Source organism: Rhinatrema bivittatum, chromosome 5, assembly GCF_901001135.1.
Source record: "Rhinatrema bivittatum chromosome 5, aRhiBiv1.1, whole genome shotgun sequence".
NCBI classification, from domain to species: domain Eukaryota; kingdom Metazoa; phylum Chordata; class Amphibia; order Gymnophiona; family Rhinatrematidae; genus Rhinatrema; species Rhinatrema bivittatum.
The window spans coordinates 334,234,328-334,247,665 of record NC_042619.1 but is presented as its reverse complement, the minus strand read 5'-3'; the positions used below and the strand labels follow the sequence as shown (position 1 = coordinate 334,247,665).

At 46.0% G+C, this 13,338-nt stretch overlaps 1 protein-coding gene across 1 annotated transcript in view; it reads right to left on the bottom strand.

Moving 5' to 3' along the window:
* Window positions 1–319: 319 nt before the first annotated feature.
* The window catches only part of PROM2 (prominin 2), a 281,934-nt gene continuing 268,915 nt past the window's right edge, over window positions 320–13,338 (bottom strand). Inside the window, exons 12-13 of the mRNA XM_029604437.1 lie at window positions 5,627–5,736; window positions 320–1,701 (exon numbers count right to left, since the gene is read on the bottom strand). Of these exons, the coding sequence (XP_029460297.1) occupies window positions 1,695–1,701; window positions 5,627–5,736 (117 nt within the window). The 3' untranslated portion in view covers window positions 320–1,694. The remainder of the gene's footprint in view (window positions 1,702–5,626; window positions 5,737–13,338) is intronic.

The following is a 13,338-nucleotide window of genomic DNA, read 5'->3' as shown; positions in this document are numbered from 1 at the left end:
TACTTTAAGAAATTAGCACCTACCCAAAGGTAGGCGTTAATTTCTGCCGGCGCCGGGGAAGTACACAGAAAAGCAGTAAAAACTGCTTTTCTGTGCACCCTCCGACTTAATATCATGGCGATATTAAGTCGGAGGTCCCGAAAGTTAAAAAAAAAGTAAAAAGAAAAAACAATTTGAAAGGCCTGTGGCTCGCGGGTTGAAAACCGGATGCCCAATTTTGCCGGTGTCCGGTTTTCGAACCCGTGGCTGTCAGCGGGCTCGAGAACCGATGTCGGCAAAATTGAATGTCGGTGTCGAACCCGCTGACAGCCGCCGCTCCTGTCCGAAAAGAGGCGCTAGGGACGCGCTAGTGTCCCTAGCGCCTCTTTTTACTCTCGGCCCTAATTTAAATAAATGAAATTACTGTATCACGCGTTCAGGAGAGCAGTGGGTTGAAGTAACCGTGGACTTTGCAGCTACCAGCAGTTGCTTTGAAAATTGCCTCCTTAAACGCCTAATTCACACCCACTTAAAAATAGAGTTTAACCGGCTACACACATTGTAGCTGCTCAGGTCCCTTTAATCACTCCATATCAGATCATATTGTATACAGTGCAAACTGGCCATGATTATACATGCCACGATTCATAATATTCATTCTCTCTGGATTTCCTCCGTACTAAAAATTCATGTCCCTTCCAGATCATTAAGATCAGAATGTCTAGCTTTCCTTGATGTCTCCTCTCCAAAGTTAACTCACCTTCAGCTAGCCCAGTTCTTTGGAACACTTTACCAAAAGAATTGAGGTGCCTCCATGAAAAAAGTTTCTTCAAAAAAGCACTAAAAACATATCTTTTCAAAACAGTATTTCCAAACCAGGCTAGCAACCTGTAGTCCACCTGACTTTGTTACTCCTGAATCCTTAGTCAGTGAGGTAATATATTTATATTGTATTTTATTTAATTTTAAGCTCTACTGTGATGTGAATCTTTGTTAACTACTATGTGAACATAGGAAGGGTGGGTAACAAATGTTTCAATACAAAACTTACCCCCTTTGAGTGTAGATTCAGTTATGGCACATCCCACAACAATGGAAAGCAAATAAAAAAAAAAAAGTCACAGTTTTACTATCAAAATAGTGTTTTTAGGAACAAGTGACATGGTCTAAAACTGAATGAAAATAAAAAGGTCTATTTGGCATAAGTAACAGAGGCCACCGCACCGGTGAACTCGGCCCTGGTCCAGGAATCCCCTCCTCATGTCCTGGGAGGAGTGAATAGTGATCCTTGAGCCGGGGATCACCTATTTGGGCTGCAGGAAAGACACAGTGAGGACGAGGCTGGAAATCATCTATCCAGACTGGGGGAGAGGCGACAGACGATGGTGCAGATCCACAATTCATCTTCCTAGGCCCCAGGAGGAGAAAGACGGTAAGCAGGGGGGTTAAAGATTCCTTTTACGAGCCCCTTGGGTAAAATAATAAAAAAAACAAACAATAAAATTGCTTGCACAAATGTTTGCAGTTCTCTGCTTGTTTTCTTTTTTGACCTAGTCTGTCCAGCCACGTGAATGAAGGTATTTACGCAGAAAAGCTAATTTTACTGTTTACTGATAATGAAATCTTCTTCTCGAGGCTGGGCACCAGAGAATACCGGAGGCTCTCCTGAGCCCTTGGAATATTAATGAAGTGATGTAAAGTAGCACTCAGCAGGATCAGTTTCTACAGAGAAACAGAAACAGTTTTGTTTCAGTAAAGACTGTGGCCAAGTCTTCCACCATGGGATGCTGCTTCTATTCCATGCACAAACGAGGTGGCAAAAGATTACATTTAAAAAATAAACTCAGGGGAAACTGAGTCAGGAGCAGCATCATATTCTCACTGAGGTAACACGAGGAATTCGGAACAGATTCTCTTTTTCCAAGTAATAAAATCTGGGGACAAAAAAAGACAAAAATATCTAGAGAGAAAAAAGCAGGCATAAAGGGAACCAGAAAGACCAAAAGAAAATGTGAGAAGGGAAAGATGGTACGGGAGTCAGAAGATGGACAATGGGAAGAAATAAGAAAGGGGGGGGGGGGAGGGTTTATAAAGGTTTGGAAAGACAAGGAAGGAGAGAAATGGAGAAACAGAGTGGGGCAGGACATGGATACAGAAAAGAAAAGCGAGGGAGAAACGTATGAGAGAGAAGGGAGGAAGAAGACAAATCAAAGGGGAGGGGAAAGAGATGGGGAAAAGGTGAACAGGAAGGAGAGACAGAATAAAAATACAAATGTGAAGGGCAGAAGGAAAATGAGGATGGAGAAAAAATGGAGAACAGGCATGGAAGAAGGGCGGGAGAATGAGAGATGAAGGCGATGAGGAGAGTCTGGAAAGGGCGAGGAAAATGGGGAGGTAGGATATTGGAGAATAGGATTAAAAGTAAGACTGAAGTATCTAGTCACACAGTAAATGACAGCAGACAAAGATCCAAAGGTCTATGCAGTCTGCCCAGCAGCGATTTTATGTGCATTTACCCAAAGCAGATCAAATTCTCACGTGGAACCGAATCCCCCATCCCCTTGTGTCCCCTCTAGAGTTGCAATTGCCGCTCGGTGCAGGTTTCCCCATGCTCTCCAGCATGCACACTGCACCCACTTCACTGCTGTCCTGGGCTGCAAGCATCTCTCAGCGAAGGCTGCGCAGTCCCCTCATCATCAGTCTCTTGCCACCAGAGATCCTCTGGTTTTTCTCCCATGCTTTCCTGAAGTCTGCCCCTGCCCTTGTCATCACTACCTTTTCCGATAGAGGAGAGAAGGAGAGGGGAGGTGAGGAAAGAGATATAGGGGGAGAGGAGGCGGCAGAGTGGTACTGTTCCCAACGGATTTATGATCTAAACAAGTCCCCTCCTATAAGGCAATGCAGAGAGTACAGAGGAATAAGCTTCCTGCAGACATTAGGCAAATAAAGAACTATCTTACATTTAGGAAGAAGTTGAAGACTTGGCTCTTTCCCAGAGTGGTTATTAAGTAGGGAAGATTGGGTTTTCAGTGGCTATTGCAACGAACTGAGAAGGGAAGGATAAAATCTGGTCTGTGACTATTGATTGTGGTATTGTCTGGGCTGGGAATGTTTTTATTTTTTAAGTTTAGTTTTAATGTCTATTGTTTTGGTTTATATTTTGATTTGTTCTGCTTTAGAGGAGTTTGTTGTATTTGATTACTTGCTGTATTTGTTATGCATTTAGTATAGTTTAATTGCATTTGATTAGGATGCTCTTGTGATTACAGGAGTATAGAAAATTGTTTTTAATACAAATAAATAAATGGTTAGGTTTAACAGAGAGCGAGATGGAGAGGGAGGAATCAAAGAAATGGGGAGGAAAGGGAGAGGGAGGGAAGAAAGATGTGGGATGAGAAAGAAGGACAGATTGTGCTTAACAGAAGATCATTAATTATACATACGCCTAACCCCTCACTCATCACATCACCGAGACAGAAAGTTTCAGCTAATCTGCAGCTCAATCCAATATCTGAGTGATGTCTTTTGGACTTTTCTGGTCTGATTTGCAGCTTTTTACAGCCAGTCTGTGCCAAGAGCTACAGCACTTAGGCTAACTGCTGGAACCTTACAAGCTTCCCTGCAAGAGATGCAAAGGGGGAGTGGTGGGGGTGGTGGGGGCTACACACCAGGGACTCTTCCTGCTAGAGAAGCAACTCCCCTAGCTGAGCTATAATGAGAACACAAAACCCAGTACCTCTTTCCCTCAGGGCTCTCTTTTTTTGTCTGTTTTGGACAGAATCACAATGTGGGAGTCTGGTTCTTTTTTTTCACTCTCTGTCTTTGGGAACTTCCACCTTCACAGCCCCTGCAAAGCCACCAAAGCCTTTTCTTGTTCTTTTATTTATTGATTATTGTCTGCAGAAATCAACACACTGCTCTTCTAATATGTTCTTAAGTGAATTAAGACTCTGTACCTCAAAGCCTGTAGGAAAATAGTTTTGGTGGGAAAATCTATAACGGAGAAAGGGATTATGAAAGTGTTTATTTTTCACCAAGGTAATTTGACCCTCAGGCAGTGTAAATCATCTGCCCAGGGTTAATCTTAGAGGCTGAACCATTTCTGGTTTTGCCCCATTGCATCTATGGACTTGTAGTTCCACTTTCTCTAAAAAAAAGAAGGAACTACAAGTCCATAGATTCAATGAATCAAATCCAGAATTAGATCCAATCATCCAACCTGTTAGGTTGACCTGGGTAATGTGACAACCCTGCCCTCAGGCAATGGTATAAAAAGCTGCCTCCCCAGCTCGGATGCAGTCTGGATTCAGCTGCAGAGCTGACAGGATCCTTGCCTGCCGGGCAGAATTGTGACTCCAGTCTACTTCTTACTTGTACTTTTTATATTGTTTATATATGTTTTGATATGCCTTGTTATTGACACTAATAAACTATATAATTTGTAAACAGACAAAGAGCATAACCCGATCATGACCTGGATTTTCACACTTAGGGATGAGCAGCATTGTAGCAGATGTGGTTCAACTGTAGTCAGGAGCACTAATATGAACTTAGGCCATAAGGAGAAACCTGCAGAACACAGACTAAATGGGTCAATGCTTTCTGTTATCACATAGGAAAAGGATTTAAATTTATAATGGACAAAAAGCCATTGAACATTCAGAGAAAGGCAGTAGTCACCTGGCCCGGCACCACCAGGTGTGTAAACCGTGCAATTGCACAGGGTGACACACCCAGTGGCGCAGCGTCAGGAGCAGGGAGAGACTTGTGCTGCTGCTGGTGGACATGCTGTCAGAGCACGAATGCCAGACCTGCGGCTGTTTCAGTTCATTCAGGTGGCAGTGGAGAGTAGCTCTGGATTGAGGGGGACCAAGAATTCATCACTTCCATCTCCCCCACTTTGGTTCAGCAACAACAAGAAAACAAAAAATCAGCCGAGTCCGTGACAGCTTGCAGATCAAAAAAAGAGAACTACACTCGTTTGTCTATCTCGCTGGTCGGGCTCGCGCACTCACTCAACTGCTTCTCACATGCGCACAGTGTTCTGAAGGGGAGGGCATGTGCTGCTGCTGCTGTCCACTAGCTCCGATGATGATGCTTCTTCCCCCATTCACTGCTGATTTTTGGTGGTCCTGGGACAGAGAATGAATGAATGGGTGGGGGGGGGGGGGTAGCACAGTAATTGTTCGCACAGGGCAACAAGAAACCTAGTAACTGGCTCTGCTAGTCACTAAAATTATGTAAAGGCTGGCAAGCATTAAATCTGGGGTGGAACTGAGGGCCAGGAAATGTAATTCCCATTCTATAAAAGCACCAAGCACCCCTCCCTCCTCATTAGGAAACACTTAGGACATTGGATGTACCTTTTAGGCTTCACACTTCAGAAAGATGTCAAGGAACTAGAAAAGCTGCAAAGGGGATGGAGATGCTACCCTATATGGAAAGTGGCCTTTATCCTCATCAACAGGGGGCTAAGAAGTGGCATAATTACACTCTACAAGTACATGAAAGCATCAATCAAGATCTTGCAGTGGAACCATTTATGACTAGAAGAAATAACACCCTGTGAGACTAAAGATGAAAGTTCTATTAATTCCAAAAGCATAAAGGTGGTGAATATGCATGGAGCCCAGAGCTCACCACTCACCTCAATCTACTCTCCAGTGGTCGGAAGTACTTGACTGTTTTTGATGGAAAAGATTGGTACTGGGAATCAGGAAGAGGGTACAACCATCCCAGGCAAAACCAGAATGCATTCTGAAAGCAGTAAGAGGGGCAGATGGGAAAGTTGATTAAGCATTAGTGTTGAATAGATTTGAGGTTCTGATTCTCTTTCTTACTATTCAAACCTCTCACCATGCCTTCTGCCCTCCCAAAGTCCCAACATTTTAAATCATAATGTGCCCAAAGTTCCCCCGTTTTGCAACAAAAATACCCCAGCCTCAAAGGACATCACCGGCTCCCTATCTCTTTCTCTATCTGGCACAAAACTGCCTTATTAGTCTCAGTAACATAGTAATGACGGCAGAAAAAGAGCAAACGATCCATCCAGTCTGCCCAGCAAACTTCTTACAGTAGTAACTGCCGCTCTGTGCAGGTTACCCCCAAGCCTTATCTTAAGGGTAGTAACATTTACAATCAAAACCAAACATGTCAAACCCATAGCAAAATCACTGCTAGCAATATTTTCACAGGGTGAGAAGCCTTCCTGATAATTCATACAATGCTGCTGCTTGAGTGTGCTTTCCTTTTGGACTTGGCCATAGAAGCAGTCTTGTGCTTTTTCCCTAATGTCTGCGTATCAGTACCCCCAGACCGTAAAAGTTGGGGCTTAGCGTTGGCTGTTGTCTTAATCCAATTCCCCTTTTTCCCCACAGAGCAGCTCCAGTAAACCTGTCTGACTTCACTCATAATTTCTCTTCACATTTCCTTGCCCCTCCAACTACTCCAGTTCCCAACCTTACCATATTTAATAGAAGAGCTTTTCCTTTAAAGAGGTCAAGTTAGCACAAGTTTGAAACTTGTAAGCAGATGCGCCAATAGTCAAAGCTTCAACCCTAGCTTCTCTTCATTTTTCCATCCCTCAAACATTCATTAGTCAATGAACTTTAAAAAAGTACAAAAATATGTCAGAAGTAAAAGCAAAGTTTTAATTCATCAGCTTATTTACATCTAATAGATTTTGTGTACTTTCTTCAGGTAATTAAATTAGGAATGAGAGATGATTGAATGGACAATAGCTAGGCTGGAAGCCTTGACTACAGGTTTTATACTTGTGCTAATTCAGTTCTTTGGGTCAGCTGGTGGCACTTGAGGTATAGTGCCAGCAGGGCAGGAGTGACTAGGGATCACTCCTGTTTCCTTTCAACCCAAGGAATCCTTAGTTATTTAACAACTTTTATATTCCGTGATCTCTACCTATTGATGAATGCGGATAACAAAAAGAAGCATACAGAATAAAACATCAAACATTCAATAAAATAAAAACATCACATTACTCAATTAATGTATTATTCATTAAAATAAAAGGCCTTAACTTGCTTTAAAAGATTGTTATTAACCACAATCTTTCTAGGCAAATTATCCTTGGGGTAAATTGGAGGGGTACGGTGGAGAAAAGAGAAGTGTGGAGGAGGGGATTTTGAGGGTTTGGAGGTGGGCGGGGAGGAGCACTAGTACAGCTAGTGACGTGCGAGGGAGGGAGAGTGAGGGAGCAGGGACCCCAAGTAGATTTTATTTTTATGAAAATCATGGTACCGGGACCTTGTGGACCTTGTTAGTTTTTTGTCATTTCAAAGCATACTAAACAGTTTTAACACAAGTTAAAACAAAAAAAAAACAAAATTAAATCTTGTTTGTTTATATGTCACTTCATTTTGAAAATTGACATGAAAGGAAACAAGTATCATTGATGTTTTCATTTTGTTTCAAAACAAAAGCACATCACTAGTATTAAACTGGCCACTAACACCTGCATTACAGATAATCCATATTTTTGGCCAGTTTTTAATGCTGTTTAGTTAATGGACACTTTACTCTCCTCTTACGTGGGTAAAAAGTTAACCTGTGTAACTCAACTGTACATGGGTAAGTGGATTTTCAGTCATGTGTATTTTCATATACAAAAAGTGCCCTAGCAATCCAAGATTCAAACTCCAAGTACATGGGTCCTTTCGTGCTTGAAAATCCCCTTGCTCCACATGGGCTTTCTTTCTTTATTCTTATATTCTGCAGTTTCCAGCAATCAATGCAGATAAACTTACATTCACAAATTTAAAGAACAAATAAGAATCCAGCATATGTTACCATGGGTCTTTTCTGCTCCTAAATCTGGACCAGGCTTCTCCTCCTTCAGATGACTAATTCAGAGCCAGATAGAGTTATTGTTTTCCTCACTTACTTTTATAAATTATGTTCTACACTCCAGATATTTTTAGCACTGCTCCTCCTCTTCCTATTTTCCTAAACTTCCCATGGTGTCAGTAAAGAACTGTGATGTATATTTGTTGCCAGTTATTTCAGGGCAAATGCCAGAACAGCCGTATTTGGTTATTACTTTAGGTGGAGACTCCCTATAAAAGAAAACACAGTTGCTTACCTGTAACAGGTGTTCTTCTAGGACAGCAGGATGCTAGTCTTTAGATGTGGGTGACATCATCTGATGCAGCCCAGCATGGTATTTTTATTTATTATTTATTTTTATTTAATTTTTTTAAATTTTAGTATTTTTCTATACCGACCTTCAGGTTAAATACCATATCAGATCGGTTTACATCGAACAAAGGGGTCTGTAACAGAAAATACATTTTTTTAAATAAGTGAATAAACAGAAGAATCATAGTTACATTCAACAGGGATGGTAAAACTTGGAAGCTTAAGCAGCTGGAAAGAAAGGCCTAAGAAGGCATAAAGTTAAGAAACATAAAACCAACACGGTAACATGGTTAGTGCTAGTTAAGTGGTTAGAAGAAACTAGTGCTTGTGGGAGTTTAAAGGATGTCAAAGTCCAAGGATGTCTTGTGGGAGTTAAAGGATGTCAAAGTCCATCTCGGGCACAAGGGTATGTGGACCCTTGGCCCGAGATGCGAGTGTTACAGCCTGGGGGTCTCTCCACTACTGTGCACCACTCTGGGGCACAGTAGTGGGAGACCCCCAGGGACCAGGGAGTGACCCCTGTGAGTGAGTATTACAATAGGTTTGTATCTGGAGTGAGGACCCCTGAGGAGAGAGGTGCCAGACAACCACAGGGCGGTAGGCTCAGGATTATCCGCGCTGAAGGTTCTCCAGGAGGACAGTTTGAGGGGCGGAGCTGCAGCATAGTGGCATAGAATTGGAGGCGCAGGCCCACCCACGAATCAAGAGGCCCGGAGCCGGTCTCAGCTGTAGCGTAGGCAGGAACCCGGAGAGAGGAGAAAGTGACGGCAGTCTAGTAGGGAAAGCAGGCCTGAGGAGCGGGGCAGCCAATAGGCGTAGAACACACTGGAGCAAGCCCGTGGAGCGGGGGAGCTGTAGGTAGTCTCTGGAGTAGAGAGTGCAGCCTGAGGAGCGGAAAAGCGCAAGACAGTCCTTGCTAGAACACAAGCACAACCCCGAGGAGCGGGGAGGCTAGCCAAAGAACTCACAGGTTGCCGCGGTGTTCCTCAGGAGACCCGAGTAGTAGCAGAAGCTTGTTGCAGAGTAGGATCCAAGAGGCGCAGGGCCAGTCCAAGGAGCGGGGTAGGCCAGGGAAGTGAGTCCCCGTAGAAGCGCACACTGACCCCCGAGGAGCGGGTTGCCAGACAGGGTCCAGGAGGCAAGGCTCATAGCGAAGTCTCAGGAACACAAGGCAGGAGTTGAGGACTCGTATGGAACTTGTTGCCAAGTCGGCTAGCTGGGGACGAAGGGTGGAGCTTAAGTACAGGAGTCCGATGACATCATCAACCAGGGACGCCCCCGAGATTCCCGCCGAAGAGTGCTTCAAAAGCGGGGCCGATGATGCGTGCGCGCACCTAGGAAAGCCCAACATCGAAGTAGGAAGTTGCGGCATCCATGCCACCGTGAGGAAGTCCCGAGGAAGGCGGGGGTGTAGGCAGGCCTGCGCAGCGAGAAGATCCGCGGAGGACAGGAAAGCGGTACAAGCAGTGAGTACTCGCGGTCGCAGCCATCTGTGACAGACAGGCATAACAGGCAGACTGAGCATGCCCAGCCTGCTGCTATCTGTACATCCATGCGAGGTCCCCCTTCAGTCTTGTAACATAGCAAAAAATATGAGCAAGAAAAATAACACAGTAAACTGAAAGTGAACCCAAAATCGTGGGGAGGTGGGTGGATTCCTGAGGACTAACATCCTGCTGTCCTAGGAGAACACCTGCTACAGGTAAGCAACTGCTCTTTCTCCTAGGACAAGCAGGATGGTAGGCCTCACATGTGGGCGATTACAGAGCTCCAGACTGCCCCCTGTGATCAGAGGGACCCACAATAGTTGAACAAGGTGCCAACGGGCACAACACAACTGCAGCGTTGTGGGAAACAGTGGCAGTCTGGCCCCATAGAGCATGATGAAAACAGTTAGGTTCAAGATTGGAATAGATTGCGGAGGAGAGACTGGCCAAAAGCGCTGTTTGTCCTGGCGACTATCCCTGTCGAGACAGTAGTGAGCCGCAAATGTGTGGAGAGAATTCCAGGTTGCAGCCCTGCAGATTTCGGTGACAGAGAACACATGCAGATGGACCACTGATACCGCCATACCCGCACAGAGTGAGCCATCACCCTGCCAGCCAGCTGGCCTGCCTGCTCATAGCAGAACTGCTAGCCAATTGGATAGGGTCTGCTTCCCCACTGTTGTTCCAAGCCTATTGGTGTCAAAAGACACAAAGAGCTGGTTGACTGTCTATGGCTTGCTGTACAGTCCAAGTAGAAAGCAAGCGCCCGCTTGCAGTCCAGAGTGTGGACAGCACATTCCTCCAGGTGAGAATGAGGCTGTGGGAAGGATAATTGACTGGTTGATGTGGAAAGCCAGTCACCACCTTTGGCAGGAAATTTTGGATGTGTGCACAGCACCACACAATCATGGAAAAAGTTGTGTAGGGAGCAAACATAACCAGGGCCTGGATCTCACTGATCCTGTGAGCGGAAATGATCGCCACAAGGAACATAACTTTCCAGGTGAGGAACTTCAGGTCACAGGATTTGAGAGCCTCAAACGGATGCCGCATGAGCCTCACTAGGATAACGTTGAGATCCCACGGGGTTGCTGCGGGTGAAGCAGGGGCTTCAGGTGAACCAGGCCCCGCATGAAAAGCCCGACCAGTGGCTGGACTGAGATGGGCATCCCGGCGACCCCCTGGTGGTAGGCGCAGAGGGCGCTGAGGTGTACTTGGACTGAGCTGGTTTGGAGGGCCACACTTGGATAGGTGCCAAAGATAATCCAGCAGACGGGGGGGTAGCGGACAGGAGAAAGGGTCCAGTCCATGGCTGATGCACCAGGTGGAGAAACGCTTCCATTTCAAGCTGTAAGATCTCTGGGTGGAAAGTTTCCAGGATTCAATCAAGACCCTGGAAACACCATCTGAGAACTGTAAGGGCGCTCAACATCCAGGCAGTGAGGGCCAGGGACTGGAGGTTCAGTGGCGCAGGGTTCCCTGGTTCTGCCGATAGGAGGTCGGGAGCCATCCCCAGCTGAACCGGCACACTCATGGACAGGTCCTGGAGCAGAGGAAACCACACCTGCCTTGCCCAGGAGGGTGCCACCATTCATTTCCATTTCATTTCATTTAAAAAAATTTATTAAACGCCTAACACAGAATGGCCTAGGCGATATACAAAATAAACAGACATAATAATAAAAACAATGACATAAAAATAACATACATTAAATATAAGTTTCATAGAAACTATCATAAGATATTCCAAACTATCATTAACGATATATCCCTAGAAATCGCTGTGTATTACATACATGGAGTAAACTCATCAAAAAAGTTCAAAGGTTGACACACCATGACCACACCAGGATCATGGTCCCCCGTCCTCTTGCAGCTTCACGAGTGAAGCTGAATAGGGGGGGTACATCTACATGAGACCTTGTCCCCAGTGAAGAGAGAATGTATCGCAGGCCGGATTGTCCTCCCCCGGAATCAGGGAGCAGAACATGCTCACCTTGTGATTGTGGGGAGAGGCGAACAGGTCCATGTCCAGCGAGCCCCAGTGACAGAATAGGTCGGCTGCCACCGCCGGGGTTCAGGGCCACTCATGTGGTTGGAAGGACCGGCTGAGGTGGTCCACCAGCTTATTCAGGTGGCCTGGCAGGTAGGTGGCCCATAGATACATCCCCCTGGAGAGGTCCCAATCCCAGACCTGTATTGCTTCCTGGAAGAGAGGGAAGCAGCCTATGCCGCCCTGCTTGTTGATGTACCACATCGCCACCTGGTTTGTCCATTCTAATGAGGACGACCTTGAAAAACAGCCTGTCCTGGAAGGCCCACAAGGCATTACCGGATCGCCCGCAGCTCCATGAAGTTTTATCTGGCAGTGGGACTTGGCTGAGTCCAAAGGCCCTGGATATGTAGATCGTCTTTTGTGGGCCCCCCCCCCCACCCCTGAGGCGAGGCTTCGGTGAGGGTTATCTGGGGCGGTGCGGGCTGAAATGAGAGCCCAGTTTTCAAATTGGGCAGGGTCTCCCACCAGGCCAGGGCGAGGTGAATAGGGTCTGTGACGCATCCCAGAATCTGGAGGCACCAGGGATGCAGTCACCACTGGGACCGCAAGGCCCACTGAGGGTTCCTCATGCAGAGGCGAGCCAAGGGGGTCACGGGGACTGAGGCCACCATATGATCCAGCAGGCAGAGCCGCAGACGGGCTGGCACCCTCTTCCTGTTGCAAACAAGGGTGGCCAGCAAGGAGAGGGCAATGGCTCGATCCTTGGGCAGAAACGCCTTTGCTTGTGCCGTATCCAAACTGGTGCCGATAAAGTCCAACCATGGAGATGGACTGAGATGTGACTTGGGTAAGTTGATAACAAATCCCAATGTCTGTAAGGTCTGAACTGTTAAGGCCAGTGCATTCAGGGCCCCGGAATGGGAGTCGCTCCAGATCAGCCAATTGTCCCTATACGGAAAGACGTTAGACCGAGCGACGCCTGATGGTAGGCAGCTGCCACCGCCAAGCATTTCGTGAAGACGCGTGGGGCTGATGCCATACCAAAGGGCAGCATAAGAACATAAGAAAATGCCATACTGGGTCAGACCCAAGGGTCCATCAAGCCCAGCATCCTGTTTCCAACAGTGGCCAATCCAGGCCATAAGAACCTGGCAAGTACCAAAAAACTAAGTCTATTCCATGTTACCATTGCTAATGGCAGTGGCTATTCTCTAAGTGAATTTAATAGCAGGTAATGGACTTCTCCTCCAAGAACTTATCCAATCCTTTTTTAAAACACAGCTATACTAACTGCACTAACCACATCCTCTGGCAACAAATTCCAGCATTTAATTGTGCGTGAGTAAAAAAGAACTTTCTCCGATTAGTTTTAAATGTGCCCCATGCTAACTTCATGGAGTGCCCCACTTTGTACTGAAAATGTGCCGTCCCCACCAAAAAGTGGAGGTACTTTCCTGTGGTTGGGGACAATTGCAATATGGACGTAAGCCTCCTTTAAGTCGAGGGAGCAGAGCCAGTCCTCTCTGGAGGAGTGGGATCAGTGTGCCCAGGGAGACTATTTTGAATTTTTCTCTTACATGAAAGCGGTTTACCGCCCTGAGGTCGATGATGGGGCGCAAAGCCACCATTCCTCTTCAGAATGAGGGAAGTACCTTAAGAACATAAGAACATAAAAAATTGCCATGCTGGGTCAGACCAAGGGTCCGTCAAGCCCAGCATCCT